Raw genomic sequence first — 27,008 nt, 5'->3', positions numbered from 1 at the left:
ACTGAGACCACATGAAAAGAACTACCCGACCCATGATCTGGAACTTGCTGCAGTAGTATTTGCACTGAAAATCTGGCGTCACTATCTGTACGGGGTGACATGTGAAGTATATACCGACCATAAGAGTTTAACGTATTTCTTCACACAGAAAGAACTAAACATGAGACAGCGGAGATGGCTGGAACTGATTAAAGACTATGACCTACAGATATTGTACCATCCGGGAAAAGCCAATACTGTTGCCGATGCATTGAGCCGGAAATCGATTGGAAACTTAGCCTGTTTGCTTACAGGACAGAAAGAGTTGCTTTGTGACCTTGAAAAATCTGAAATTGAAATTGTTTTGAGAGAACAAGGTGGAATCTTAGCTGCTATTTCTGCTCAACCGGCACTGATTGAAGAAATTAAAGAGAAACAGCAACTGGATGACTTCTTGAAAAAGATCATCGAAGAAAGAGAATCTAAACCGAGACCGGGATTCAAATTTGATAATAATGTACTGAAATTTCAAGAAAGACTGTGTGTACCAAATGATACTGAACTGAAAAGAAGAGTTCTGCAATGTCACGACCCAAACCCGGCCCTATGGGTTTAGCACCGTAACCGGCCAGTAATCTGAGATTACCGAAGGCCTGCAGAACAGTAATACAGTAAAACAGAGTACAGGGCCTGGCGGAAGCCAATACAATAATTAAACAATGTCCAATGAGCTGTGACAGTCTGTATGCAAAAGATTTTTCCATGCATTCATACATAAACAGTACAGAACAGTATGTACAATATTGACATCCATTCAAACTAGGGACTCAACCCTACATAACCGTACAGAAAACATTCCGTCTGTACAAACAGTACGGTCTATACAAAACAGTGAAACAGTACAGAAGGGGGGATTCTTAAACACCCCTAAGCCTTAGCAGATAGGCTCGGAACCTCGCAGTGAGGCACAAAGGCTGGCTTGACAAAACTGGAGTCTAACCCTGACGCTCCTAGCTCCGATCTGGTGCCTGTACACCTACATATATATATGAGCAGTGAGCTAAAGCCCAGTGAATAACATAAAGCGTAAAGGGGTTTAGAATGAATGTCCTTACAGTAATGAAAACAGTTCAATTCAATCAGTATTTCAGTTGTTCAGTACAGTAAACAGTCATATGTGGTACATCCATTAGTATAACAGTAACAGTAGGTCTTAAAAGACCGAACAGTAATGATGGCCATCAGTCAGTAAACAGTAGTGGTTCTACGAGGGAACCGACAGAGATCTCTATAACAGTAATAGTAACAGTAAACAGTAGGTACTAAGGATGCCACAGTACAGTTCAGAAATAAAGGACATACATTCATTCAATAATACCAGTTCAGTAAACAGTTCAGTTCAGTATTCAAAAGATATCAGTTGAACATATCTTTACACAATTGTTACTCACAGAGTTCTGGGCTACAGTATGCTAGAGCGTGTCTCCCCAGTTGCCAACCCTACACAGTTCACAGGTTGAACACACACTAAGCTACACAGTTGGGAAAATATCATAACTTAATCCCTAATTTGCCTTGGTGTGTTCTACAACGATATCCTCATCTAAATGTCTTAAATTAGGCCTAAGAATGCCTAGGATGGGATGAGGATGGAAAAATACACTTAGAAAACATTTCGCAAAGTTTGCTGAAAATAGGAGCCTCGCTCGAGCGAAACTTTCTACGCTCGAGCGTAAGTCCAAAATCAAAGGCTTCGCTCGAGCGAGGAATCCTTCGCTCGAGCGGTCTGCAAAACAGTAAAAGTACTGGATGCTGAAATTTTACGCGCGATGGTCGCTCGATGGTCGCTCGAGCGGAGCCCTGGACAAAGGTGCTCGCTCGAGCGGGGAATCCTTCGCTCGAGCGAGGAAGCCAAATCTGGAATTTCCAGATCTGCCTCCCAAACTCAAACCAAGCATTCTACCACTCCAAACTCGACCTCTTGGGCCCAAATTCTGGAAAACATCATTGAATTCAATGTATAACAAGTTTCAAAGCTCAATTTATGAATTCAAGCCCCAAAGGTGAGTCAATTAAAACCACATTCAAACCCATTTCCAAGAATAACATTCAAACATGTCATGTATGAGTTTTAAACCAAATTAAAGCTCCAAAGCTTGATCAAATGAGCTCATTTCTTTTAAAACCAGTTGGAAACATGGTCTATAACAACAATATGAGCATGCATGCACTAATGTCCATGTAATCAACCTCAAAATGCAACAATACCAACATGCATGCAAGAAATGATCTTCAATCCATCATTAATGAACCAAATCATGACTTAGCTCTACAAATTAACATGAGCCATGCAAGAACTAGCTCAAACACATCAATAAAGGTTGAGTTCTCTTACCTAGAGCCTCAATTACAAGTGTAGGACCACAAAGCAACAATCAACCTTCAATTCTCTTCAAATTCTAAGCAATATTGAAATGAACTCAAGACTCTCACTTCCTCTCTCTCTAAATTCGGCTAGATCAAGAAGAAATGGCTGAGCAAATGTGTTTTGATTCAAGTATAAGGCTCAAGTGTGTATATGAGATAGTGGCCCACTCAAGGGCAAAACGGTAATTAAGTCCAACTCTTTAATTAGCTTATTTTAATCTAATTTAATCATACCTAATCAATTTTCAGATAATTGTACAAGAAAATCACATAAATTACGAGGGTCACAGAACACTAATCGGTTTCAGATTCGGCCGCCGATAAGGCCTTCAATTAGCAGTTTAAACATATGAACATGAATAGATAATCATACAATCAAACAGATAGAATGCAATTTAACTAACATATACTCAATCAATTCGGTTTCTAGTTTCAGTCAGTCAGTTCAGTACTTTTAATCAGTTCAATTATCAGTCAGTTATCAGTCATTATCCGTTTCGTTTAACAGTAATCGGTGATTATCGGTAATCAATCAGTCATAAATCAGTAAACAGTATGAGGGTTGTTACATGTAAGAAGGCCACAATTCGAAATTGTCTATCCATCCGGGGAATACGAAAATGTACCAAGACCTGAAACAGAATTTCTGGTGGCCGGGAATGAAGAAAGAAATCGCTGATTTTGTATCCAAATGTCTTCATTGCCAACAGGTCAAAGCTGAACATCAACGACCTGCCGGACTATTGCAACCCCTACCCATACCAGAGTGGAAATGGGAGCATATCATGATGGATTTTATCGTTGGGTTACCTCGCTCCAGAAAAGGTATGGATTCAATTTGGGTTATTGTTGATAGACTAACCAAATCTGCTCACTTCTTACCTGTCAAGACGATTTATAATGCGGACAAATTGGCTGTTATCTATATTGATGAAATTGTTAGATGCATGGAGTGCCTGTGTCTATTGTTTCTGACAGGGATTCGAAGTTTACATCGAGGTTTTGGCAAAGCCTACAGACTGCACTGGGTACTGAATTGAGGCTGAGTAGTGCCTATCATCCTCAGACAGATGGCCAATCAGAAAGGACCATTCAAACTCTGGAGGATTTACTGAGAATGTGTGTCCTTGATTTTCAGGGAGACTGGGAAAGTCATCTGCCATTAGTTGAATTCGCCTACAATAACAGCTACCATTCGAGTATTGGTATGGCGCCTTTCGAGGCATTGTATGGCAGAAAATGTAGATCTCCGATTTGCTGGGCAGAAGTTGGAGATGGGCCTTTGCTTGGGCCCGAGATTGTGTATGAAACAACTGAGAAAGTGAAACTGATACAGCAAAGACTGAAAACTGCACAGAGTAGACAGAAAAGTTATGCAGATGTCAGAAGACGGGACAGAGAATATGAAGTGGGTGATCACGTTTTTGTGAAAGTGACACCGATGAAAGGCCAGACTCGCTTTGGAGTCAAAGGCAAGTTAGCACCAAGATACGTCGGACCGTATGAGATTACTGAGAAAATTAATCTGGTGGCGTATCAAGTTGCGCTCCCTCCTGAAATGGAGCATATGCATAATGTCTTCCACATTTCCATGTTGAGAGACTACCTCCGGGATCCCTTCCATGTGATTGAGCCTACTCGGATAGTGTTGAGTGATGACTACACTTACGAGGAACGGCCTATACAGATTGTAAACCGACGGATCAAGAAACTGAGGAACAAAGAGATCCCACTAGTGAAAGTTGACTGGCAGAACCATGGTGGTGTGTATGCCACTTGGGAAAGGGAAGATGACATGGCCAAACGATATCCTGAACTGTTTCCACTGAATCCTGTTTTCTTCCAGAATGAAGGTAACTCGAGTTTAGAGGACTAAACTCTTTATAAGGAGGGGAGACTGTAACAACCCCCATACTGTTTACTGATTTATGACCGATTGATTACCGATAATCACCGATCACTGTTAAACGAAACTGATAACTGACTGATAATTGAACTGATTAAAAGTACTGAACTGACTGACTGAAATTGGAAACCGAATTGATTGAGTATATGTTAGTTAAATTACATTCTATCTGTTTGATCGTATGATTATCTGTTCATACTTATATGTTTAAACTGCTAATTGAAGGCCTTATCGGCGGCCGAATCCGAAACCGATTAGTGTTCTATGATCCTTAGAATTAATGTGATTTTATAGTATAATTATCTGAAAATTGATTAGGTATGATTAAATTAGATTAAAATAAGCTAATTAAAGAGTTGGTTTATTTACCATATTGCCACCCTTAGTGGCACACTACCTAGTGATGCTAGAGCCTTGCATCCTTGACTCAAAACATTTCCATCAGCCATTTCTCCTGAGCTTAGCCGACCATGAGAGGAGAGTTAGAGAGAGAGAGAATTGTTCTTGTTGATTTGGCTTGAATTGCTTGGAATTGAAGTGTAGATTGCTATATTGAACCTCTAGACTTGCATTCGAGGAACCTAGGTATGAATTTCATCTTTTGATTTTGTCTTTAAGTTGATTCATGCATGGTTCATGTTAATTTGTGGAGCTAAGTCATGATTTGGTTCATTAATGGTGGATTGAAGCTCATTTCTTGCATGCATGTTAGTATTGTTGCATTTTGAGGTTGATTACATGGATATTAGTGCATGCATGCTCATATTGTTGTTATAGACCATGTTTCCAACTGGTTTGAAAAGAAATGAGCTCATTTGAACAAGCTTTGGAGCTTTAATTTGGTTTAGATGTTGAATTGAAGCTTAATTGTTGCATGCATGTACATATATTGAAGTTTTGAGGTTGTAGTCCATGTTTCCTCACATGCATGTCCATCCTTTGGTTATACTCCATGAGTTCATCTTGTTTTTGAAGGTTTGAGCTCTTTTGAAACAGCATTAAAGCTTTGAAAATGATTTAAGTCGTGCATGTCATGTTTGAGGATTGTTCTTGGAAAATGGTTTGAAATTGGGTTTGAATCAAACACCCTTGGGCTTTGATTTCTCAAATTGAGCTTTGAATCATGTTATTCCATGTGTTTATAAGTGTTTTCCAGAAAATGAGCCCAAGAGGATCGGCTTTGATGCATTTAAACTTGAGTTTGAGCTTGGAGGTGCAATCTGGGTTTTCCAGATTTCGCACTCCCGCTCGAGCGGGGAAAGTTACGCTCGAGCGTGGAATCCGAGCAACCAGCATCTCTCTGCACTGTTTTGCAGTCCGCTCGAGCGGAGGATTGGGCGCTCGAGCGGAGTCTTGTCTCAAGCTCGAGCGGGCGTCGAGCGGGGATTTCACCCATCCAGTACTTTTACATTACGCTCGAGCGGGAAAGTTTACGCTCGAGCGTGTACCTTTGTTTGCCTGTACGCTCGAGCGGGGAAACCTGCGCTCGAGCGGGACTCTGTTTTTCTGAAAATCCTGAAAATGCTTTTAAATGTACATCTTTGCATCCTCATCCCATTCTAGGCATTCTTAGGCCTAGTTTAAGACATCTTGTTGAGGATATAGATGTAGAACACACCGAGGCATTAGGGATTAAGTTATGATATTTCCCAACTGTGTAGCTTAGTGTGTTCAATCTGTTAACTGTGTAGGGTTGGCGACTGGGGAGACACGCTCTAGCATACTGTAGCCCAAACTCTGTGAGTAACAATTGTGTAAAGATATGTTCAACTGATATCTTTTGAATACTGAACTGAACTGTTTACTGAACTGGTATTACTGAATGAATGTATGTCCTCTATTTCCGAACTGTACTGTGGCATCCTTAGTACCTACTGTTTACTGTTACTGTTACTGTTACAGAGATCTCTGTCGGTTCCCTCGTGGAACCACTACTGTTTACTGACTGGTGGCCATCATTACTGTTCGGTCTTTTAAGACCTACTGTTACTGTTATGCTAATGGATGTACCACATATGACTGTTTACTGTACTGAACAACTGAAATACTGATTGAATTGAACTGTTTTTATTACTGTAAGGACATTCATTCTAAACCCCTTTACGCATTATGTTATTCACTGGGCTTTAGCTCACTGTTTATATATATATGTAGGTGCTCAGCCACCAGATCGGAGCTAGGAGCGTGGGTTAGACTCCAGTTTTGTCAAGCCAGCCTTTGTGCCTCACTGCGAGGTTCCGAGCCTATCTGTTAAGGCTTAGGGGTCTTTTACAATTCCCCCTTCTGTACTGTTTTACTGTTCTGTATAGACTGAGTGTTACTGTACTGTTATATATGGTCGAGTCCCTAGTCTGAATGATTGTAAATATTGTGTATACTGTTCTGTACTGTTTATGTATAAATGCATGAAAAATCTTTTTGGCATACAGACTGTCACAGCTCATTGGACATTGTTTAATTACTGTATTGGCTTCCGCCAGGCCCTGTACTCTGTTTTACTGTATTACTGTTCTGCAGGCCTTCGGTAATCTCGGATTACTGGCCGGTTATGGTGCTATACCCATAGGGCCGGGTTTGGGTCGTGACAATGCATTTCAAGCTCAAGCGCAATTTTCCATGCTCGAGCGGAAGTGCACGACTCAGAGGGTACGCTCGAGCTTGAAGTCCTATGCTCGAGCGTGGGTCCGAAATCTGGAATTTCCAGATTCATCTCCAAGCACAAAACTCAAGCATTTAAGCCTAAAGTTTGATCCTTTTGGGCCAATTTTCTAGCAAAACACTTTAAACCCATAATATAACATGTTTTGAAGATCAATTTGAGAAATCAAAGTCCAATGATGAGTCAATTGAACACCAATTTCAAATAAACTTCAACAAAGCTCAAACACAACATGCATGCATTCAATTAAATTCAAAACTTCAAATACATGGCCAAATAACTCAATCCTTCCAAAAACATGATGAATTCTTGAACTATAATCAAAATATGAACATGCATGTAGCAAATTTCATAGAAAAGACCTCAAAACTCAAGAATGTGTACATACATGTATGAATTCACTCTCAAATTCAACTCTTTAAACCAATTCTTGACTTTAAACTCTAAATTACCATGAACCATGCAAGATACAATTCAAATTCACAAATGAGAGGATGAAATCTCTACCTTAGGTCTTGAATTCAAGGTATGATAGCTTAAATGTGCAATTCTCTTCCAAATCTTCTAAGTTTCAAACCAATCTAGGTGAACTCAACTTTTCTTCCAACTCTCTAGCTCTCTCTCACGTTTTGCTCTAGGAGATGGAGAAATGGTGTAACAAATATGAACAAGGCTCCAAACATGTAATAACAAAGTGGCCCACTCAATGGTAATTTGGTAAATAACTTGAACTAATACAATTTAACATTATTTAATCTAATTTAGTCATACCAAATCAAATTCCAATTAAATCTACCATAAAATCACATAAATTCTAATTAACACAAAATACCAATCAATTTCAGATTCGGCCGCCGATAAGGCCTTCAATTCGCAATTCGAAATTAAAAACATGAACAGATCAATCTATTGATAAACAGTAGAATGCAATTAAGATAACACACTTATGCAATAAATTCAGAATTTCAGTCTGATCAATTACTTATCATGTTCAGTCACAGTTAGCAGTAATCAGAGGTGAGGGTTGTCACACTTATCCAGTTCCTTACACTTAGTTAAAGCAGCTTTTACCTTTTGATGCAACTTTGGATTGGATTTAATATACTCAATCGTGAAGTTTAAGAAAACGAAATGAGACTTAGCCCTTGTAAATTTGCATTTTTGCTTCGATGGTCTGAGTTTATAATTGAGAGACAAAGCTCAGTATTTGGATCTGCCTCGTAAGTTCGTAACATGTTTATGTTAGTAGATCAATCGCAACCAAAATTTGAAACATGGTCAAAACAAAGATGAATGAAAGAAATGATAAAATCTTCATGATTAGGCTATAGAGAAGGGAAGATGGTTTGATGGATCTTAGTCAAGCAAAGGAGTCAGCTCTTCTTATGTATAACTCAACTTTTGTCTCAATTTACAACCAAACTTTACTCATTATATCTTGAGGTTAATTTGAGGATCTTGTTTTTAGAAAAGCAACACCATTTAGATAATGTTTGCCACAAGAAAGTGATATAAGCAAATAACTGCACAGGTGCTACCCTTTGCAACGTAAGCTTTGTGTAATATTACCATTCCAAATTCCTACTAATTTAATGCAATTCTCTATTTTACAAAATAGGTCAATAAAATTAATAATATTGCTACCAAACTATGTGATTGTTGTTTTGTGAAATCGTGTTATAAATAATATAAAATTATATTTAGAAAATATAACTAAATTTTCCCTTTCTTCTATTCTTTCCTTCTGGCTTCTATAAATAATAGATTGGCAACAAACAATTAACAAATGGTTTCTAGGGCGTTGCTTGACATTGTCGCAAGTTTCTTGTTTTTTGTTTTCATAAAAGAGAACAAGTTTTCTGTTTTTTTTTTTTCTTGGGTGAAAAACTTCTTTGGTGAGTTGCCACAACTAGTTTCATGTTCTTCTCTTTTTTGGACCTCAAATGTTACAAGTCTAAGCATTGAAAATATGTATTTTTTCAGCTCATTTTCAAATGGGGCCCGTTCAAGATTTGTATAATCTCACAATTCACATGAGTCCTACCCAAAGTGATCACGATTGTGTTTGATCTTGATGTGTATTGCTTACATGTATGGTCAGGTGACAAAAATTGAGTTCGTGTTTGATCTTGATGCGGATATGGCATTGTTAATTGCTGGTGAGACAGTGGAACAGCTTGATCTGCCAAATGAAGATGTGACTTTGATTGCTGAGTTAATCGATAACTTGATTGTCAAAATGGTACCTTGTTGGATGCCTTCGTTTGTGAGATTTTGTAAAATGTTCATATGAGGATTTTTTTTGTTTCTATCTATTCAGTCATATTTTTTAGAAAAATATTGAACGATCAATTAATACATTGTTATCTCTAATTTGATAATTTTACTTCAACATTATGTTGAATAATGACAAACAAACATTTTAGTTCAGTAGCCTTGTGAGTACATCCAATATGTATAAGAAAACATTGAAGGCAATCAAAGACAACAACCAATGTTCAATCAGATAGTTCGGCTTTTGATATGTATAAAAAGAGGCAGAGTATATAATAGATTTTGGGAGCTTTCACATTTGCAATTTCATGAATATTCACCACTAGCCTGCAACCAGTAGCATTACATATCTAATTTTAAACAGCATTTTACATCCCCACACTTCATTGATGGATATGCATGTTGGGGTAGTGGAAGCATGAATGGAAAAATATGAAAGGGATGAGAATAAAAATTGCAAAAGGCAAAGTTTATATACTTATTCAGATGAACAAAGACTTGCTGATAACCATTAGATGACTAAATCAAAATCTAGAAAATAGCTCAGAACTTACAGAGCAGCTGCTGTTAAAACAGATCAAGTAATTCAACGGCCTCTAGAGACGAATGGCTCTGTGATTGTTACTGATGGAACAGAAATTGGTGCCACATCCTGTCCATTTGTGGCTTCACGGAAATCCCGAGACTTAATTATATCACTCAAGTTATCAGGTAGTTGAGCTTCACCTTCCAAGTATTTTACCACATCAGACATGCTTGGCCTAGCTGCACCCACAACATGTGAGCAAAGCAACCCCAGCTTCAACACCAACTCAGCTTCCTCAACAACATACTCAGTTCCTAGACATTGATCAATGGCCTCAAGAATGTTTCCCCTTTCCAAGCACTCAAACACCCAATCTATCAAAATTATTTTCTCGGGTGAAGCCTGGTGTTCCACCGGCCTTCTACCGCATACAACCTCTAGCATAAATGTCCCAAATGCAAACAGATCAGTGCTTGTATTTGCTTTTCCAATACAAGCCAACTCAGGTGCAATATAGCCAAGAGTACCGGCTACATGGGAGGTTTGAGGATCGGTTCCATGGTCACAAAATTTGGCAAGCCCAAAATCCCCTAATCTTGCATTGAAGTTGTTGTCTATCAAAACATTGCTGGCCTTGATATCTCTATGAATGATAACTTGTACCCATTGTTGGTGCAAATAGAAAAGGCCTGATGCTACGTCTTTGATGATCTTAAATCTTTGCATCCAAATTAGCATCCCCTTGGGTTGGCCATAAAGAAACTTGTCAAGACTTCCATTGGGCATGAAATCATAAACCAAGAAGAGTTCTTGCTTATGCCGACAATAGCCAAGGAGGCGGACTAAGTTTAGGTGGCGCAGCTGGCCTATGGTTGCAATCTCTGCTACAAATTCCCTTATTCCTTGTCTCGAATCATGGGCAACTCTTTTGACAGCAACCTGTATATTCGACGTTGGTAGCACACCCCGGTACACCCTACCAAAGCCTCCCCTGCCAAGAAGTTCTCTCTCTTTGAAACCCTTCGTCGCCATGGATAGAATCTTATGACTGAATTTGTGAGGGCCGTACTGGTACTCCCAATCCTCCAGCTCTTTTGTGAACTTTTTCTTCCTCGTGATTAGCAGAGCACCAAAGGTGAGGGCCAGGAGTACAAGAAGTCCTATGAAGGGAAAAACAATTGCCAATGCCAACATTATCTTTTTATTTTCTCTCACTTGTGGTGACCCGGGGATCTTGGGAAGGCGAGACAGGTCGATTGGTTCTGCTTGACCATTCATCTTAAAACTCCAACCTAGTATGTAATGAGATGAGGTAGGTAAACCTGTGGAGGTTGAAAAGCCTACATACATGTAGTCATGCAGGACTGGTGAAAGATCTTGCGTCAAGGACAAGAGTGGGAGTGTCACGACCCGAACCCGCCCCTATGGGTTAAGGACGTAACCGACCAGTAATCCTGAGATTACCTACGGCCTCAAACCAAATTAGACATAACTCGACAGAGTAAAGGGGCCAAACGGAAGCAATAATCAAAAACTTTATCCATAGAGCCGTGCTTATATGAACTACAAAACAAACCATACTCATATACGTTAATAACCCATAACAAGTACAGTATCACAAAATCCTTTACAGACAGGATCATCCAAACTGAGTCAACCTATATCAAAACTATACACAAATGTACACAAAGTCCTTGCCAACACGACAAACTATAAATACATGACAAAATGGCAAGGATGGGTCTCGTACGTGAGACACCAGGCTGACTCTCCAAAATCTCATGTTGTTCCTGGCAGACTTTGCTGGGACTGGGTTTGGAGTTCCCTCGGCTCACCTACAAACACATGAATGAGCGTGAGTGATAGCCCAGTGAATAATATCGAATACATAAATTACATAAGCAATATGAAGAACAACATGCTCCGAATGGCCTTGGGCCCAATGCATATTTCTGCTTAACATATATACACTTATACAAAATTCAGATTAAATGACTATAGTCCCAAACATACTGGCCTTTGGCGCAATCAGATTTCCATTCATGTCAAAACGGCCTTCGGCCCATTCATCTATGTCAGAACGGCCTTCGGCCCATTCATTTACGTCAAAACGGCCTTCGGCCCATACATTCGTGTCATAACGACCTTAGGTCCATTCATTTATGTCAAAACGGCCTTCGGCCCACTCATTCATGTCAAAACGACCTTCGGTCCACTCATTCCTATCAAAACGACCTTCGGTCCACTCATTCCTATCAAAAGGACCTTCAGTCCATTCATTTCTATCAAAACGACCTTCGGTCCATTCATTCTTATCAAAACGACCTTCGGTCCATTCATTTTTATCAAAACGACCTTCGGTCCATTCATTTCTATCAAAACGACCTCTGGTCCATTCATTTTTATCAAAATGACCTCTGGTCCATTCATTTTTATCAAAACGACCTCTAGTCCATTCATTTTTATCAAAACGACCTTAGGTCCAGTTACTTTCATGTCAGACTTTTGTCCACAATCCCAATCAGCAATTCGTAAAGCTTATAAGGGAATAAATAATTGGACATTCACAATTATTCGAATATCGATATTACTTACAGTGATCGGCTTGTGGATTCGCCCTGGAGCTTGACTCTACACATTTCATGAACACAAAAGAGGTCACTAACAGTTCAATCCGTTCTTTGATTCACATATTCCTCTTTAGGCTTTATTCTTATCTCATTAACTCATTTACAATGCTTAACATATGCCTAAGAGTGCTTACAAGTGAAAGAGAACGGAAAACGAAACACAGAACGAGCATACAAAATTTCAGAGAACAGGTGTGTAGACATCCCCGAACGTCCCGGGAGGGTTAGCTCCCGTTCTATTCACTTGGGGTCACTACAGCTCAGGACTCTCAAATTGTCACGGTTCTAAGTTTGAACCAAAGAGTCCAAATCCGGCAAATCGTTTTGAGAAAAACAGATTTTTGAAAGAAGTGCCAAACATGGACTGCTTTGCCAGATACAGAGTCGCCACCTAAATATTTTATTTTGGGGAAATTTAGGAAACCCTGACTCGTTTGCCTAAGGCCACGTGTCCGTCATCACCAAAGTTGCCTCGGCTCGGGAACTTGGGTACGATTGGGGAAGGTCACTTCGTGAGCACCCCCGCTCGCCCGATAAAAGATCGGCCTCTACTAACCATGATATCAAGTTTTGAAAACATTGTGTGTTCTTATTCCGGTTATTAGCCTAGGTTTACTATGTGATGCGCACAGCATACAAGTATAGACTGGATCGCCTGAATTGGAACAAAACATTTCCTGTTTGTTTTTTAAAAGATGTTTTGCTACTTGCAAGTAGGCTTAAAATGCAGATTTTGCCACCCTCGGGTGGGCTTAAGAAAAGATGGTTTTGCCACTATCTAGTGGGCTTAAAACTCACAGTCAATGATTTGTTCCAATCCAAACGACCCAACCTTCACCCGCAGGCATTCAGGCAGATATATCACATAAGCAAATAGCCTCATGGTAAGCATGCTATTCATGGCAGTCACTCACACGCATGCAAGGATACTAAAGCATAAAACTTACCGAGTACTCAAAGCCAAAAAAGAAGCTAATTAGAAATCCATGCATGATCCTAATTATACAGAAGTGCCTAATGCAACACATGCAAAATGCAACTATAGCAGGCTCGGCTATTCTAAACATGGCATATGAAATGCTACAGCTAACATGTATTCAACTTGGAATTGAAAATACAATGCAGTTAGTATGATGCACCGAGCCCGGTGCATGCAAAACAGATGAATGATGCAAACATGCTGTCATACTGTATGCTAATTGAAACATGTCCTAATCTAACCATCATAAGCTGGTAAATAAAAGGGAGAAAGACGTGGGGTTGGAAGACATACAACACACACACGCACACTTATTACAGTTGTGCCCTTGCGCAGAGGGTTTGAATAAATAATACAATCCGAATAATACAGTCCAAATAATACAGTCCAAATATATACAAATTCCTAATTAATTTACAAATTAACTAAGGAAAAAGATAAACTGGCATGCAAGGCAGGGACTGCCTTGACCTTTCTTCAGATGATGGATGATGCATGTCTGGGCTGCCTTGCGCGGAAATCCACTGGGATACCCCAATTAGCCTCTGTTTCACAATTGTTCTTGGAAAGCGCGCCAAGCTCCGGAAGGTTGCTAATTCTTGATTTGCTGCAACAGAGAGCAGGAAAGGGGCATAGCAATGTATTTTCACAAATGTATGCATGCCTCGATCCTCGTGCCACCAATCACGCATCTCGATGCATGATGGCCGAGGAGTCGAATTGTGCAACTCAATATAGGATGAATGCACATGAAAACAAAACTAAAACCTAACTCCATCATGGATAATCCGGAGTGTCGGTAACTGGGGAATTGAGACACGTTCCGTCACTCGGAGTACGAAACGTACTTCGTTTCCCGTGCTCGGGCTAACTCCTATCCCAAGCACGATGCAATATGCATGATATGCATGAAACACAACTAAGATACAACCTAACATACACAATGCTATGAAATGGCATACACAATTCGCTAACATGCAACCTAGCATACACAATGCTATGAAATGAAATGGCATACACAATGCACAATGGACTTATACCAACATGAGTGGACCTCATCCACACTCACATAAGAGGCCATCAGGTGAAAACAAGACAACTCGAAATGCGTGCACGCGTGTACGCAAACCGAGGACCGACCCTCAGGCACCGAAATGCCACTCTAATGAGACATGGCAAAGACATGGAATATGATATGCAAACATGCAAAAATCAGTAGCAAAATGAGGGGGAAAACAGCCCCGAAACAAGGCGAAATGACATCCGATGCATGGAATTTCTCCCGAAATGCAAAACTAGGTACATGAAATGGCTTACAGCTATACAAAGCATGCATAATTGGTACATGGAATGAAAAGACAGAAGCAAGGCAGCCCCAAAATAATCATTTTTACAGTTCAAATCATGGCCAAACAGCAAACACAGATAGGGCAAAACTAGCGTGCAAAAATGGCCCTAAATGTGAGATAATGAAGCAAGTGGTAGATGCAAAGCCCAAACAGAAAAAGGGTCTTCTACAACACTTAAGAGGGACCAAAAATATGGCTACTTACAGTTTATGGAAACCTCCAAAACAATATACAAGTATGCTCAAAACGCCATGCAAGATAGGGCCCAAAAGAGGTCAAAACACAAAGTATACAGAACATTCATCAAACAGCCAAAGACCCTTAATGAAACATGAATATGGAGTCAAAATAATACTGTTTTCAGTTCTGTAAAATGACCAAAAACAGAAGCATAATAGGCTAATAGATCATGCAAAAATGGGGACCAAAGAGGGGTATAATGACAAGTGGCACATGGAGGTCCCAAACAGTGATGAGCCCTTCTTCAATGTTGAATAAGGGCTCAAAATAAGCTCACTTATAGTTTACATCATGCTCCAAAACAGATCACACACAGGCCAAAAATACTATGCAAGATTATGGCATACAAGAGAGATAATGAAGCAAGTGCAAGATAGGGACATCAAATGACAAAAGTCCCTTAATAAAACATGAAATAGAGCTCAAATAAAGGGTACTTTCAGTTTTGGCCGGAGCTCAAAACAGCAAGAAAACTAGCTAGAAAAATGTTGCAAAATTAAGCTTAAAAAGAGGGAATTGATGCTCACCCTTGAAGACCAAACTTTGGTTGCTTCTTGGCTTGAGAATTGGTGCCTCCTAGCTGCTGGAAAGCTCCTCAAGCTGCTGGAAATGGAAGTGGTGGAGTGGTGCTATGGTTTGATGAAGAAATGAGGTAGGGTTTTGGTGTTTCTTCAAGGAAATGTGGGAGATGGAGGGAGATATGTATATCCAAGCTCAAGGCAATTCTTCCAACCCCTTTGATCAATGCTGGAGGCCAGGTATATAGACCAAAGAGGAGGGAAAGAAAATGGGGGGAAAACAAGCCAAGTTTCCCCCCAAAAAAGGTCCCCTCCGGATACAGGTTTTTGGGAGGAAAAAGTGTACAACTGTAACAAACACAACCTGAGGATCATGGCCGGCCACTTTTTGGAGATGCAGGTGGCCGGCTGGCCACCCCCGATGGCCGGCCGGCCAAGGGTCAAAAGGGTCAAGGTGAATTAGTGGCCGGCCACCACAAATTGCTGTCCTCCCAGGTTCCCTCATCACAACCCTGTGGTTCAAAATTGCAAACTGTAAAACAGGAGAGAGAATAGGCCATTTTTAGGAAGGGTTCAAAAGGGTCAGGTTGAATTAGTGGCCGGCCACCAACTTTTGGTGTCCTCCCATGTGTGTACAACACAAATATGTGGGTTAGGATTGAAGAAAGTGACCCTAGGGTGGTCAACATTGGCTTGGAAGTGAAAAAAACGGGTGTCGGAGGGCGCCGGAGGATATATAACTGGTTGCTAGAACAATTGCTGGCCTCCCACCCTTCTACGACCTTCCTGGTGATAAAACAGAGGTACTTGCCAAAAATGAACGAAAACCAATGCAAAACGAATGTTCGGGGGCCAAAACGCGCAGTTCGGGGCCCCGAAAACTGCCTGTTAAGCACCGAAAGTGGCACTCGACCGCGAAGTGGGTCTCTCAGACCTCAGTGTCCCTTAAAAGGGAGTAAATAAGATGTACGCCAAAAATCGGGGCAATAGGAGGTGGTTAAGCGGTCCCGAACGGAGGCACACGGCCTGACAGCTCCGAAGACTGGGAACCGGGCTCCGAAATGGGCAAAATGGTCTACAGCCAAAAAATGTAGCCCACAGCCACTGAGAGATGGTCTACAGGACCTCTCCCTCCCCTCAGGAAAAGAAACAGAGAAAACCGAGTCTGGTTCGCAAACCGAGGCAAGGCACAGAAGAGGGTTCGGAAATCCGGAGGCAGGGCTCACGGCCGCGACTCTGAGACTTCTGAATGAGCACAACATGCAACATCACCAAGTGCTCAATCGGTGATGTCTGAGTCTTAAGGTCGGTCAAAAATGGGGTGTCTACAAGGTGTAATGATCCCAAGACATGTGTCATATTTATCAGTAATTAATTATATGTTTATGCGAATTAATTGAAGAATATCTGTTTGAATTGGAAAAATATCTGTTGGAACTATAACTTCGGGACCGAAATTGACGATCGTAATGGGTTCGAAAAACGAAATTGAGCACGCCTATGTGATACCGGGAATTTTTAGAACCATTTGGGGCGATAAATTGAAGACTGAATTTCGTCTGATTCGTTAGGCCATGTTTGGCTCAAAGTTTGGCACAATTGTTTATAAATGATATATAGATAAGTATAAGGGCCTTTGTTGACTCATTGACTCAAAAATAATAAAAGAAAAATCTAGAAAGAGAGAGAGAGAGAGAGAGAGAGAGAGAGAGAGAGAGAAGAATTCGTGGAGGGGAGAACCAAGGGAGGAAGAAGAGTAAAGAAAGGGGAAATCAAGCTATCTTCTTCATTTAAACAATCAAGGTAAGAATTCCTCTCTAATTTCTTGAAATAAGGTTGATTCATGCATGACCTCATGGTAAATAAGTGGATTGAAGAAGAAATATGTTTAATTTGAGCATGTATGGCATAAATTGATGATTTATGTTTATATTTGGCATTCTTGGGGAAGAACCTCCATGGATGGCATTCTTGAGGAAGAACCTCCATGGATATGAAGAAATGAAGCTTTTACATGAATAGTTATGATTCTTCACCTCAATTCATGGTTTGATCTTGTACATGATGCATGTGGGTTTTGTTGAGAAGTTGTAAGGTCTAAATCAAGTGGTTTTCAAGTGTTTTGGGGCTTGGGTTTCATCACTTTGAAGTTGTTTTGGCAAAGGAGAAATTGAAGCTTGAGAAGAGTCCAGAATTTCAGATTTTCGCGTGGTTCACTCGAGCGGAGGGATTCCCGCTCGAGCGTGAAAATCAGCCTCCCAGCAGTTTTGGAAAATTGTGCAGTCCGCTCGAGCGGACAAAGTGGCGCTCGAGCGGGGGACTTATTTCAGGAAATTTTGAGAAGTTGAATTACATGATTTTCACATGTCATTTGCATCATTTAGCATCTCATAATCATGAAATAGAGTAAAGAAAGGATAGAATGGCATGAATTAAGTGAGTTAATGATAATGTGTATTGAAGAAATGTGTTCTAATGTTAATAATTGCAGGTCAAGAGGCGAAGACCGTGCAATCGGTTTTGGAAATCCACTGTGAGTAACATTTCTATAAAGATATGTTAGTATGATCTATGTTTAAAAGTGCTACGTTATGTTATGGTTTTGAAATGATAAATGTTTTCTGTGAACGAATGTCCAGTTTGCGAATCTAGTATGGCATCCATAGATAGTCCTAAGTGGACCAGTTAACGAGATCTCGGTATGTGTTTAATCGGTGTCCGGGACCGGTTACTCTAGTCGTTGGACGACAAATGTTATGTTCTATGGAGTATGCCATTATGTATGTTCTGATATGAGATGATTATGTTTATGAATGATTTATTTTGTGGATATATGAAATGTGGAATTCGTTCGCTACCCCTTTACCTTAATGTTACTTGCTGAGCTTTAGCTCATTGTTTGTATATATGTATTTATAGGTGAGCACTCTGGAGTCAAGCCTAGGCGGAGTCCGAGCCGAGCCGCCATTTTGAAGCCTACCCGGTGTTTTGGTGCCTCCGAGTTGGGGCTAGGCCTAGAAGGCCATTAGGAAGCTTGGTTTTGGTTGTACGTGTGGCGTGAGCCTATGTTTTGTATGATTTGTACATGAATTTTGATTATATGTGATGTAATGTAGTGGGTAAATTAACATTTTTGGCATATAATGTATGTTCATATAAATGCACAGCTCTTTGGACTATTAGTGTTTTGTTTTCGCTTTCCCAAGCCCCGGTTATGTATGTTTTGTACAGAAAGGCCTGTGGTAATCTAGGATTACTGGTCGGTTACGATGTCAACCTTCTCGGGGCGGGTTTGGGTCGTGACAACAGGGTCCCCGCTCGAGCGTCAACTTCCCCACTCGAGCGGACCCTTAAGGCCTGCAAAAGTATTGGTTGCATGAAAAATACGCTCGAGCGTGGAATAGAGAGCTCGAGCGGAAGGCCTATCTACAAAAACTCCCCGCTCGAGCGTGAGCTATCCCGCTCGAGCGTATATCCAACTCTGCAAAAAGTGCTGGGAGCACGATTTTCCCGCTCGAGCGGCTCTTCCCCCGCTCGAGCGGACATAAAAAATCTGAGTTTTCCAGATTGAGTTCTTGAGCTCCAATTCGAATTTCAACCAACAAAACATGCATGCTATGGCTCAAATCTCAAATATAGTTATGCTAACATGCCACCAATACAAAATTACAACATTAGGAAGCTCAATTTCTTACATCATTTACATGCATGCCTCAAATTAATCCAAATTCATCACCAACATATCAAGTTTCAAGATGCAGAGCTTGCTCTTTCATGAGCTACTCTTGCATGTAAGAAGTACACATTATTCACAACTTATTTGGTGAAGAAGTGGTCAAACCCATGGATTTCATTCAAACTTCAATATAGATTACACAAAGTAAGCTCAAACATAGAAATCTATAACAATTCTTTACATGCATGCTTCTATTAGCTTGAAATTCAACATATACAACTCAATCCCTTCACATTCAAACTAATTCATGCTCTTGGCCATCTATTAGACTTGATTTCACAAGATGATGACTAAAAATGCATGAATTACTCACCAAGGAGTTTAATCTTCACAATCTATGGCAATCCTTGAGCTTAACCTCCAAAATTCCAAGCTTTAAGCCAACCCTCAATCTCCTATTCTCTCTCTTCTTCCAACCGGCCCTCTCTTCTCTTCTTTGAGTTTGTTATCAGTCAAAATGAGGCTAGGGAGGGAGAGATTGAGTGTTTAAAGCTTGACAACAAAACCCACTAAGGCCAAGATTATAATATTAAAGTAGTTGGGCTTTATTTCATCAATTTAATCGGTTTAATCTAACCCGAATCAATTTTCAATTAAATTTCACTGAAGGCTCTAAAAATTATGCCAATCACAATGGCGTAATCAATCTCGGGTTCTGTGGCCGATAGGGCCCTCAATTTAATTCCCAAAGTAGTTTACTCAAATAGATATTCCTACAGTGAACAAATAGAATTGCAAAATCACATATATTCACATCATGGCACATAAAATCATGTTGAACACATAATCATATTTAAATTAAGGACCAATTAGCATATTACGGGACAGGGGTATCACAGGGAGGTCAGGCTTGGGTACATTAATTGGAGAAAGGGTAACGTTAAGTTGCTTCTCTACTCCATTATATTTCACCCAAACCTGCATTGGGTCACCGCTTTTGAGGTTTAGATCTTTAAAGGTATCATTTTCACATGTAGGAAAGTAACCTGCACTAGCAGACTTGTTTGATTGCAAGCCGTTAATATCGATGCCAACATGGTTGTCATCTATGTCCTCGAATTCGAGGTCTTGGTAGGTGTCTAGCTTAACAGCAACAATATGATTTGAACTAAGCCCAGTGTTGGTATTATTGAAGATCCCAATATATTGGGAAGGTAGAGCTCCTTGGAGCTCTTTGAAAGGTGAAACAACAAAGGCCAATCCATGTTCATGGCCACCAAGTCTTGGGTACTCCGGTACAATTGCAAAAATGAAAGTGGTAGAGAAGGAGATGACACAACCGTCGTTTGTGGAGTTCTTGAATTGGAGGGGAAAGTTGTAGAAAGCGTGACCGATCTCTCGCATTGTAGTATTGGTTAGCGTAAATAGGCCATTGGAATCAAGCTTTGCACTTCCACCCAGCTTCAGTGCGTATCCATTAAACATGAAATGATCCAGAGGACTACTGGAATATACAAGTTTCACAAGGATAAATAATCCCACGATCATGGTCATGTAGGTCATGACTAGCATTTCTTCCAAATGTTACATAAAACTGAACTATTGCCTCCTTTGGTAGTCTTTTAGGTCCTCATGACTTGCTTATCTTAAAAATGCAAACTAAAATACTGTCTCCTTGAAAGTCTTTTTTTATTAAGTCATGACTAGCTTATCTTTATCCACACGCATTTTCCACGCCATGGAAGCCTTTAAGCCTCGTCGCAGCTCATGAGGAAACTTCCGCTACCATTCTAGTCTAAACGTGGGTTCACATTTTTCTTTTTTCAACAAGTGTGTCCCGAGGATTCTAAAATGGTTAGTCTTCTTGGGGCTTTGCTTCTTTTCTCTTTCCAACTACTCACTAATATGTTCAATCTGTTCTTTCACACAATTAAATGGAATCAAGGAACACCACATTCTTGAGAGTCAGAAATACATATTATTTTTCATGCAACATGCCAAGTATTTGTTAGACGCACAAAAAAAAAAAAAAAAAAAAAAAAAAAACACTAGTATAACATGCCGAGTATTCGACGAAATTCTCAAATCAAATAGATATAGACTATTTAACATCTTTAACCATAATTGAAAAAAATAAAAATAAAAAATGAAGAGAAGATGTGCTATATTGGAATTGACATGTGCTTCATGGTGTGAATAAAGGGATAGAGAACTTTTGGTTCTTCCATTTTCTCTTTCACACTTTTCTCTCTCTTTTTTTTTTTTTTCATTGGGCTAGCTGACTTATGATAGCTATGCTTCAATCACACCACCACCATCCATGTGATATCCTCATTAAAGAAATAAAGAACTTGCACTACAACAAAAACATACTTTAGTGGCACTACACTAGTGGCATATTTTTAGAAAATGCCACAAAAAATGATATTTAGTTGCACGTTTTTGAAAAATGCCACAAAACAACAAACATAAAAGGCTCTAGTGACATTTCAATGAATAAGTGTCACAAAACTACAACAAAAACATACTTTAGTGACACTACACTAGTGGCATATTTTTAGAAAATGCCACAAAAATGATATTTAGTGGCACGTTTTTGAAAAATGCCACAAAACGACAAACATAAAAGGCTCTAGTGACATTTCAATGAACAAGTGTCACAACACTACAACAAAAACATATTTTAGTGACACCATACTAGTGGCATGTTCTTAAAAAATGTCACAAAAAGAATATTTGGTGGTATTTTTTAGAAAAATGTCATAGAGCCACAAACATACAAGGCTCTAGTGGCATTTCAATTAAAAAAAGTGTCACTTCACTACAACAAAAATGTCACTACAACAAATTTACATTTTAGTGACACTACACTAGTAGCATGTTTTTAGAAAATGCCACAAAAATAAAAATTGGCATTAAATGTTTTAGAAAAATGCCATAGAACCACAAAACATATAAGGCTCTAGTGACATTTCAATAAAGAAATGTCACATCAATTTTATGACATTTTATAAAATAATGACATAAAAAATTATGTTCGTGACATTTACCAACAGATGCCATTAAACTTTAGTTGCAATGGCATTTTTTAAAAAATGTCAAGACACTAGGTAGGTGCAAATTATTTTTTATGGCACTTAGGTAAAAAGTGTCATAAACAAATATTTTATAGCATTTTGAGAAATGCCACTAAGCCAAAGACTTTCCAAGCTTATAATGACATTTTTGAAAAAACAAAAAATGCCAATATATTTTCTAAATTTTTAAAATGCAGTAAATGATTAAAAATAAATGAATTAAACTCAATATACACTACAGGAAAAAGCATATTCGGCGACTAAATTTCCTGACCAAAAAAATTTGGTCGCTGAAAGTATAGCTTTCAGCGACCAAAACAGCATTAGTTGCCAAAAGTAAAGCTTTTTGGCGACTAAACAATTTTAGTAGCCAAAAGTCTACAATTGGCGACTAAAACTAAGTTTGGTCGCTGATTATATGGGTTTTAGTGACTAAAAAATTTTTAGTAGCCCAAAGTAAAGCTTTTTGGCGACTAAAAAAATTTAGTAGCCAAAAGTCTACAATTGGCGACTAAAAATAAGTTTGGTCGCTAATTATGTGGGTTTTACCGACTAAAAGAATTTTAGTAGCCAAAAGTAAAGCTTTTTGGTGACAAAAAAAATTTTAGTAGCCAAAAGTCTACAATTGGCGACTAAAAAATAAGTTTAGTTGCCAAAAGTGGTCATTTTTAGCGCGGGAGAACTAAAATCCTATGGCGGGAATAAATTTTTTTGGTGACCAAAATTTTGGTAGCTGAAAGTGCATTTTCGGCGACCAAATCCGATTTTGATCGACAAAAGTTAAGTTTTTTAGCAACTAAAAAACAATTTTAGTAGCCACAAGTGGTCTTTTTTTTATTTTGGTAGTAAATAGTTTATTTTACATAAATTATGTTCAATAAAATAATTATGTTTATACATATATTTTTATATTAATATGGATGTATGTACTATATAAATAATATATGTTGCATATATAATCATGTGGTGGTATAGAGGTGTAGTGGGAAGAGTGTGGTGTATAAGGTTTATGGTGCGGAAGGTTGGCAGTTCGAGTCTCCGCAAGAGCGGATCAAATTGTTCTACAACGAATTATCGTTATGAATGGCACCTGATAGCGTCACGAATAGTGCCTACCATGACATTAAAGTGTCACTGAAAGGTTTTAGTCTTGATGGTGTAATGACACTTACAAGTGTCACTAACTCTTTTTTTAATGGCGCTTGATAGTGCCACAAATAATATCTACCATGACATTAAAATGTCATTGAAAGTTTTCAGCCATGATGATGCAGTGGCACTTTCAAGTATCTACCGTGGCACCGATAGAAGTGGCACTTGTTCAAAATGCCACAAGACCAAAAAATGTCATTAGAAGAATAGTTTTGTGGCACTTTCAAATGCCATTAAACTAAGAAAATGTCGTAGTGTTGGGTCATTTTCATTCTATTTTTCAAACAATGGCACATACTGATTATTTATTTATAAAAATGATATACAAGTCTATTTTTTAAATCTATTTTTTAGGATTAAAAATATATAAGGAAAATGATTGATTAATAATAAGAGAAGATAGGAGAGAGTTTTCCTACATAGATAATTGGATGCCATTTACTTTTGAGATTAGAATAGTAATCAGTCTGTTTGGTTTGAGTTTTTTGAATTAAGTTTTTTAAAAACTCAGTTTTTTAGTTTTCGTGTTTTTTTGTTTTTAGTGAATATTTTTAAAATTTTAAATATTTTTTTTTTACTTTTTTATATGCACCTTACTTAGATGTATCTAAAAAGTAAAAAATTTGTGAAAAAATATTTTAAAATTTTAATAAATACATAAAATATAAAAAATGTACTGAATTCTCGTTTTTTTTTTTTTTGTATTTTTGGTATTTAGTAAATTTTTAAAAGGTTTTTTTCACAAATTTTTTACTTTTTAGGTATATTTATGTCAAGTATATCTAAAAGTAAAAAAAAATTACTTAAAATATTAAAAAAATTCAGTAAAAACAAAAAAAAATACGAAAAATAAAAAAATAAAATTTTCTGAAATTTTTTTTTAAAAAACACAACCAAGCATGGTGAATGCTTTTTATTTATTTATCAAAAAAATATTCGTCACTACAACATTTTCTTAGTTTAGTGACATTTGAAAGTGCCACAAAATTATTCTTCTAATGACATTTTTTGGTCTTGTGCATTTTGAACAAGTGCCACTTCTATCGGTGCCACGGTAGATACTTGTGTCACGGTAGATACTTGCAAGTGCCACTGCACCATCATGGCTGAAAACTTTCAATGACATTTTAATGTCATGGTAGCTATTATTTGTGGCACTATCAAGCGCCATTAAAAAAAGAGTTAGTGACACTTGTAAGTGTCATTACACCATCAAGACTAAAACCTTTCAGTGACACTTTAATGTCATGGTAGGCACTATTCGTGACGCTATCAAGTGTCATACATGACGATAATTCATTGTAGAACAATTTGATCCGCTCTTGCGGAGACTCGAACTGCCAACCTTCCGCACCATAAACCTTATACACCACACTCTTCCCACTACACCTCTATAGCACCACATGATTATATATGCAACATATATTATTTATATAGTACATACATCCATATTAATATAAAAGTATATGTATAAACATAATTATTTTATTGAACATAATTTACGTAAAATAAACTATTTACTACCAAAATAAAAAAAAAAAGACCACTTTTGGTGACTAAAAATATTTTTAGTCGCCAATTCTATACTTTTTGGCTACTAATTGTTTTTTAGTTGCTAAAAAACTTAACTTTTGTCGACCAAAATCGGATTTGGTCGCCGAAGATGCACTTTCAGCTACCAAAATTTTGGTCACCAACAATTTTATTCCCGCCTTAGGATTTTAGTTCTCCCGCGCTAAAAATGACCACTTTTGGCGACTAAACTTATTTTTTAGTCGCCAATTGTAGACTTTTGGCTACTAAAATTTTTTTTTGCACCAAAAAGTTTTACTTTTGGCTACTAAAATTTTTTTAGTCAGTAAAACCCATATAATCAGCGACCAAACTTATTTTTAGTCTCCAATTGTAGACTTTTGGCTACTAAATTTTTTTAGTCGCCAAAAAGCTTTACTTTGGGCTACTAAAAATTTTTTAGTCACTAAAACCCATATAATCAGCGACCAAACTTAGTTTTAGTCGCCAATTGTAGATTTTTGGCTACTAAAATTGTTTAGTCGCCAAAAAGCTTTACTTTTGGCAACTAATGCTATTTTGGTCGCTGAAAGCTATACTTTCAGCAACCAAATTTTTTTGGTCAGGAAATTTAGTCGCCGAATATGCTTTTTCCTGTAGTGTATATTGAGTTTAATTCATTTATTTTTAATCATTTGCTGCATTTTAAAAATTTAGAAAATATAAAAAAAATGTCATTATAAGCTTGGAAAGTTTTTGACTTAGTGGCATTTCTCAAAATGCTATAAAATATTTGTTTATGATGCTTTTCACCTAAGTGCCATAAAAAGTAATTTGCACCTACCTAGTGTCCTGGCATTTTTTAAAAAATGCCATTGCAAATATTCATAAAAAGTTTTTGTAGTGGCATTTTTGTTGTAGTGAAGTGACACCTTTTTTAATTGAAATGCCACTAGAGCCTTGTATGTTTGTGGCTCTATGACATTTTTTTAAAAAAAGCCTCCAAATATTCTTTTGTGACATTTTTTAAGAACATGCCACTAGTATGGTGTCACTAAAATATGTTTTTGTTGTAGTGTTGTGACACTTGTTCATTGAAATGTCACTGGAAACTTTTATGTTTGTCGTTTTGTGGCATTTTTCAAAAACGTGCCACTAAATATCATTTTTGTGGCATTTTCTAAAAATATGCCACTAGTGTAGTGCCACTAAAGTATGTTTTTGTTGTAGTTTTGTGACACTTGTTCATTGAAATGTCACTAGAGCCTTTCATGTTTGTCGTTTTGTGGCATTTTTCAAAAACGTGACACTAAATATCATTTTTTGTGACATTTTCTAAAAATATGCCACTAGTGTAGTGCCACTAAAGTATGTTTTTGTTGTAGTGCGTGTTGTCACACATTACATTCTTCATTGGGTTTCCGTCTTTACTCACCTCTTTCCCCTCCTTTTATTTTTTCTTTACTGGGAAGGCAGGCTGCACCAACTCTAATAAAGTACAGCATAACGTGGTGGTTGTGTCAGTGGTACGAGTTTGGTCTATTTTCTTAAATTATAAAAATATTTTTGCTTTCTATTCAAAAAAGCAAAAAAAAAAAAAAGAAAAAAAGAAAAGAAAAGAAAAGAAAAACAAACATGATCGATAAGTCATCATCGGTGGTGGTAGCTTGAGGTACCCTACAGTGTTAGTGGCCAGAGGGCTATCAGAAGTTGGCTAGAGATTATGGGTAGTGACTGGAATCAATGTTGAGATAATTTAAGGAGTCATGCCGGACAGTTGTAAAGAAGCAATACATATTAAATCAATAGACGTGACACACACGTAATTTATGACGTGGTGTTGAACGTTGATGACAGCATATAACATTGTGCGCTAGGGGGCGACTTATGAGAAAGTGCACCAAGGGGCGACTTAGGCAATGCGCCAATAAACGGCTTAGGTGATGAGCCACATGGGGCAGCTTGGGTTGTTCACCACAAGGGGGCTTGGATTGTGCACCAGGGGACAGCTTGGGTGGTGCACCACAGGTATATTACTATGTTCACCATGATATATGTATAATACCCCCCTCACACTCAAATATGGTTGAAGATAGAAATCTAT

The 27,008-nt window shown here is 38.3% G+C and overlaps 1 protein-coding gene across 1 annotated transcript; it reads right to left on the bottom strand.

Moving 5' to 3' along the window:
- Positions 1-9,691: 9,691 nt before the first annotated feature.
- Positions 9,692-20,876, bottom strand: LOC114310594 (L-type lectin-domain containing receptor kinase V.9-like). The gene is made up of 2 exons (XM_082890940.1): positions 20,061-20,876; positions 9,692-11,193 (listed from the first exon to the last, which is right to left on the bottom strand). Exons 1-2 carry the CDS (start codon positions 20,733-20,735, stop codon positions 9,832-9,834), a joined length of 2,037 nt encoding a protein of 678 aa, XP_082747066.1. The 5' UTR covers positions 20,736-20,876; the 3' UTR covers positions 9,692-9,831.
- Between the last annotated feature and the right edge of the window lie 6,132 nt (positions 20,877-27,008).

This window comes from Camellia sinensis, chromosome 10 (assembly GCF_055761805.1).
Source record: "Camellia sinensis isolate YWXY chromosome 10, ASM5576180v1, whole genome shotgun sequence".
Classification (NCBI taxonomy): domain Eukaryota; kingdom Viridiplantae; phylum Streptophyta; class Magnoliopsida; order Ericales; family Theaceae; genus Camellia; species Camellia sinensis.
The sequence above is the reverse complement of the archived record's forward strand: the minus strand, read 5'-3'. Positions and strand labels throughout refer to the sequence as shown.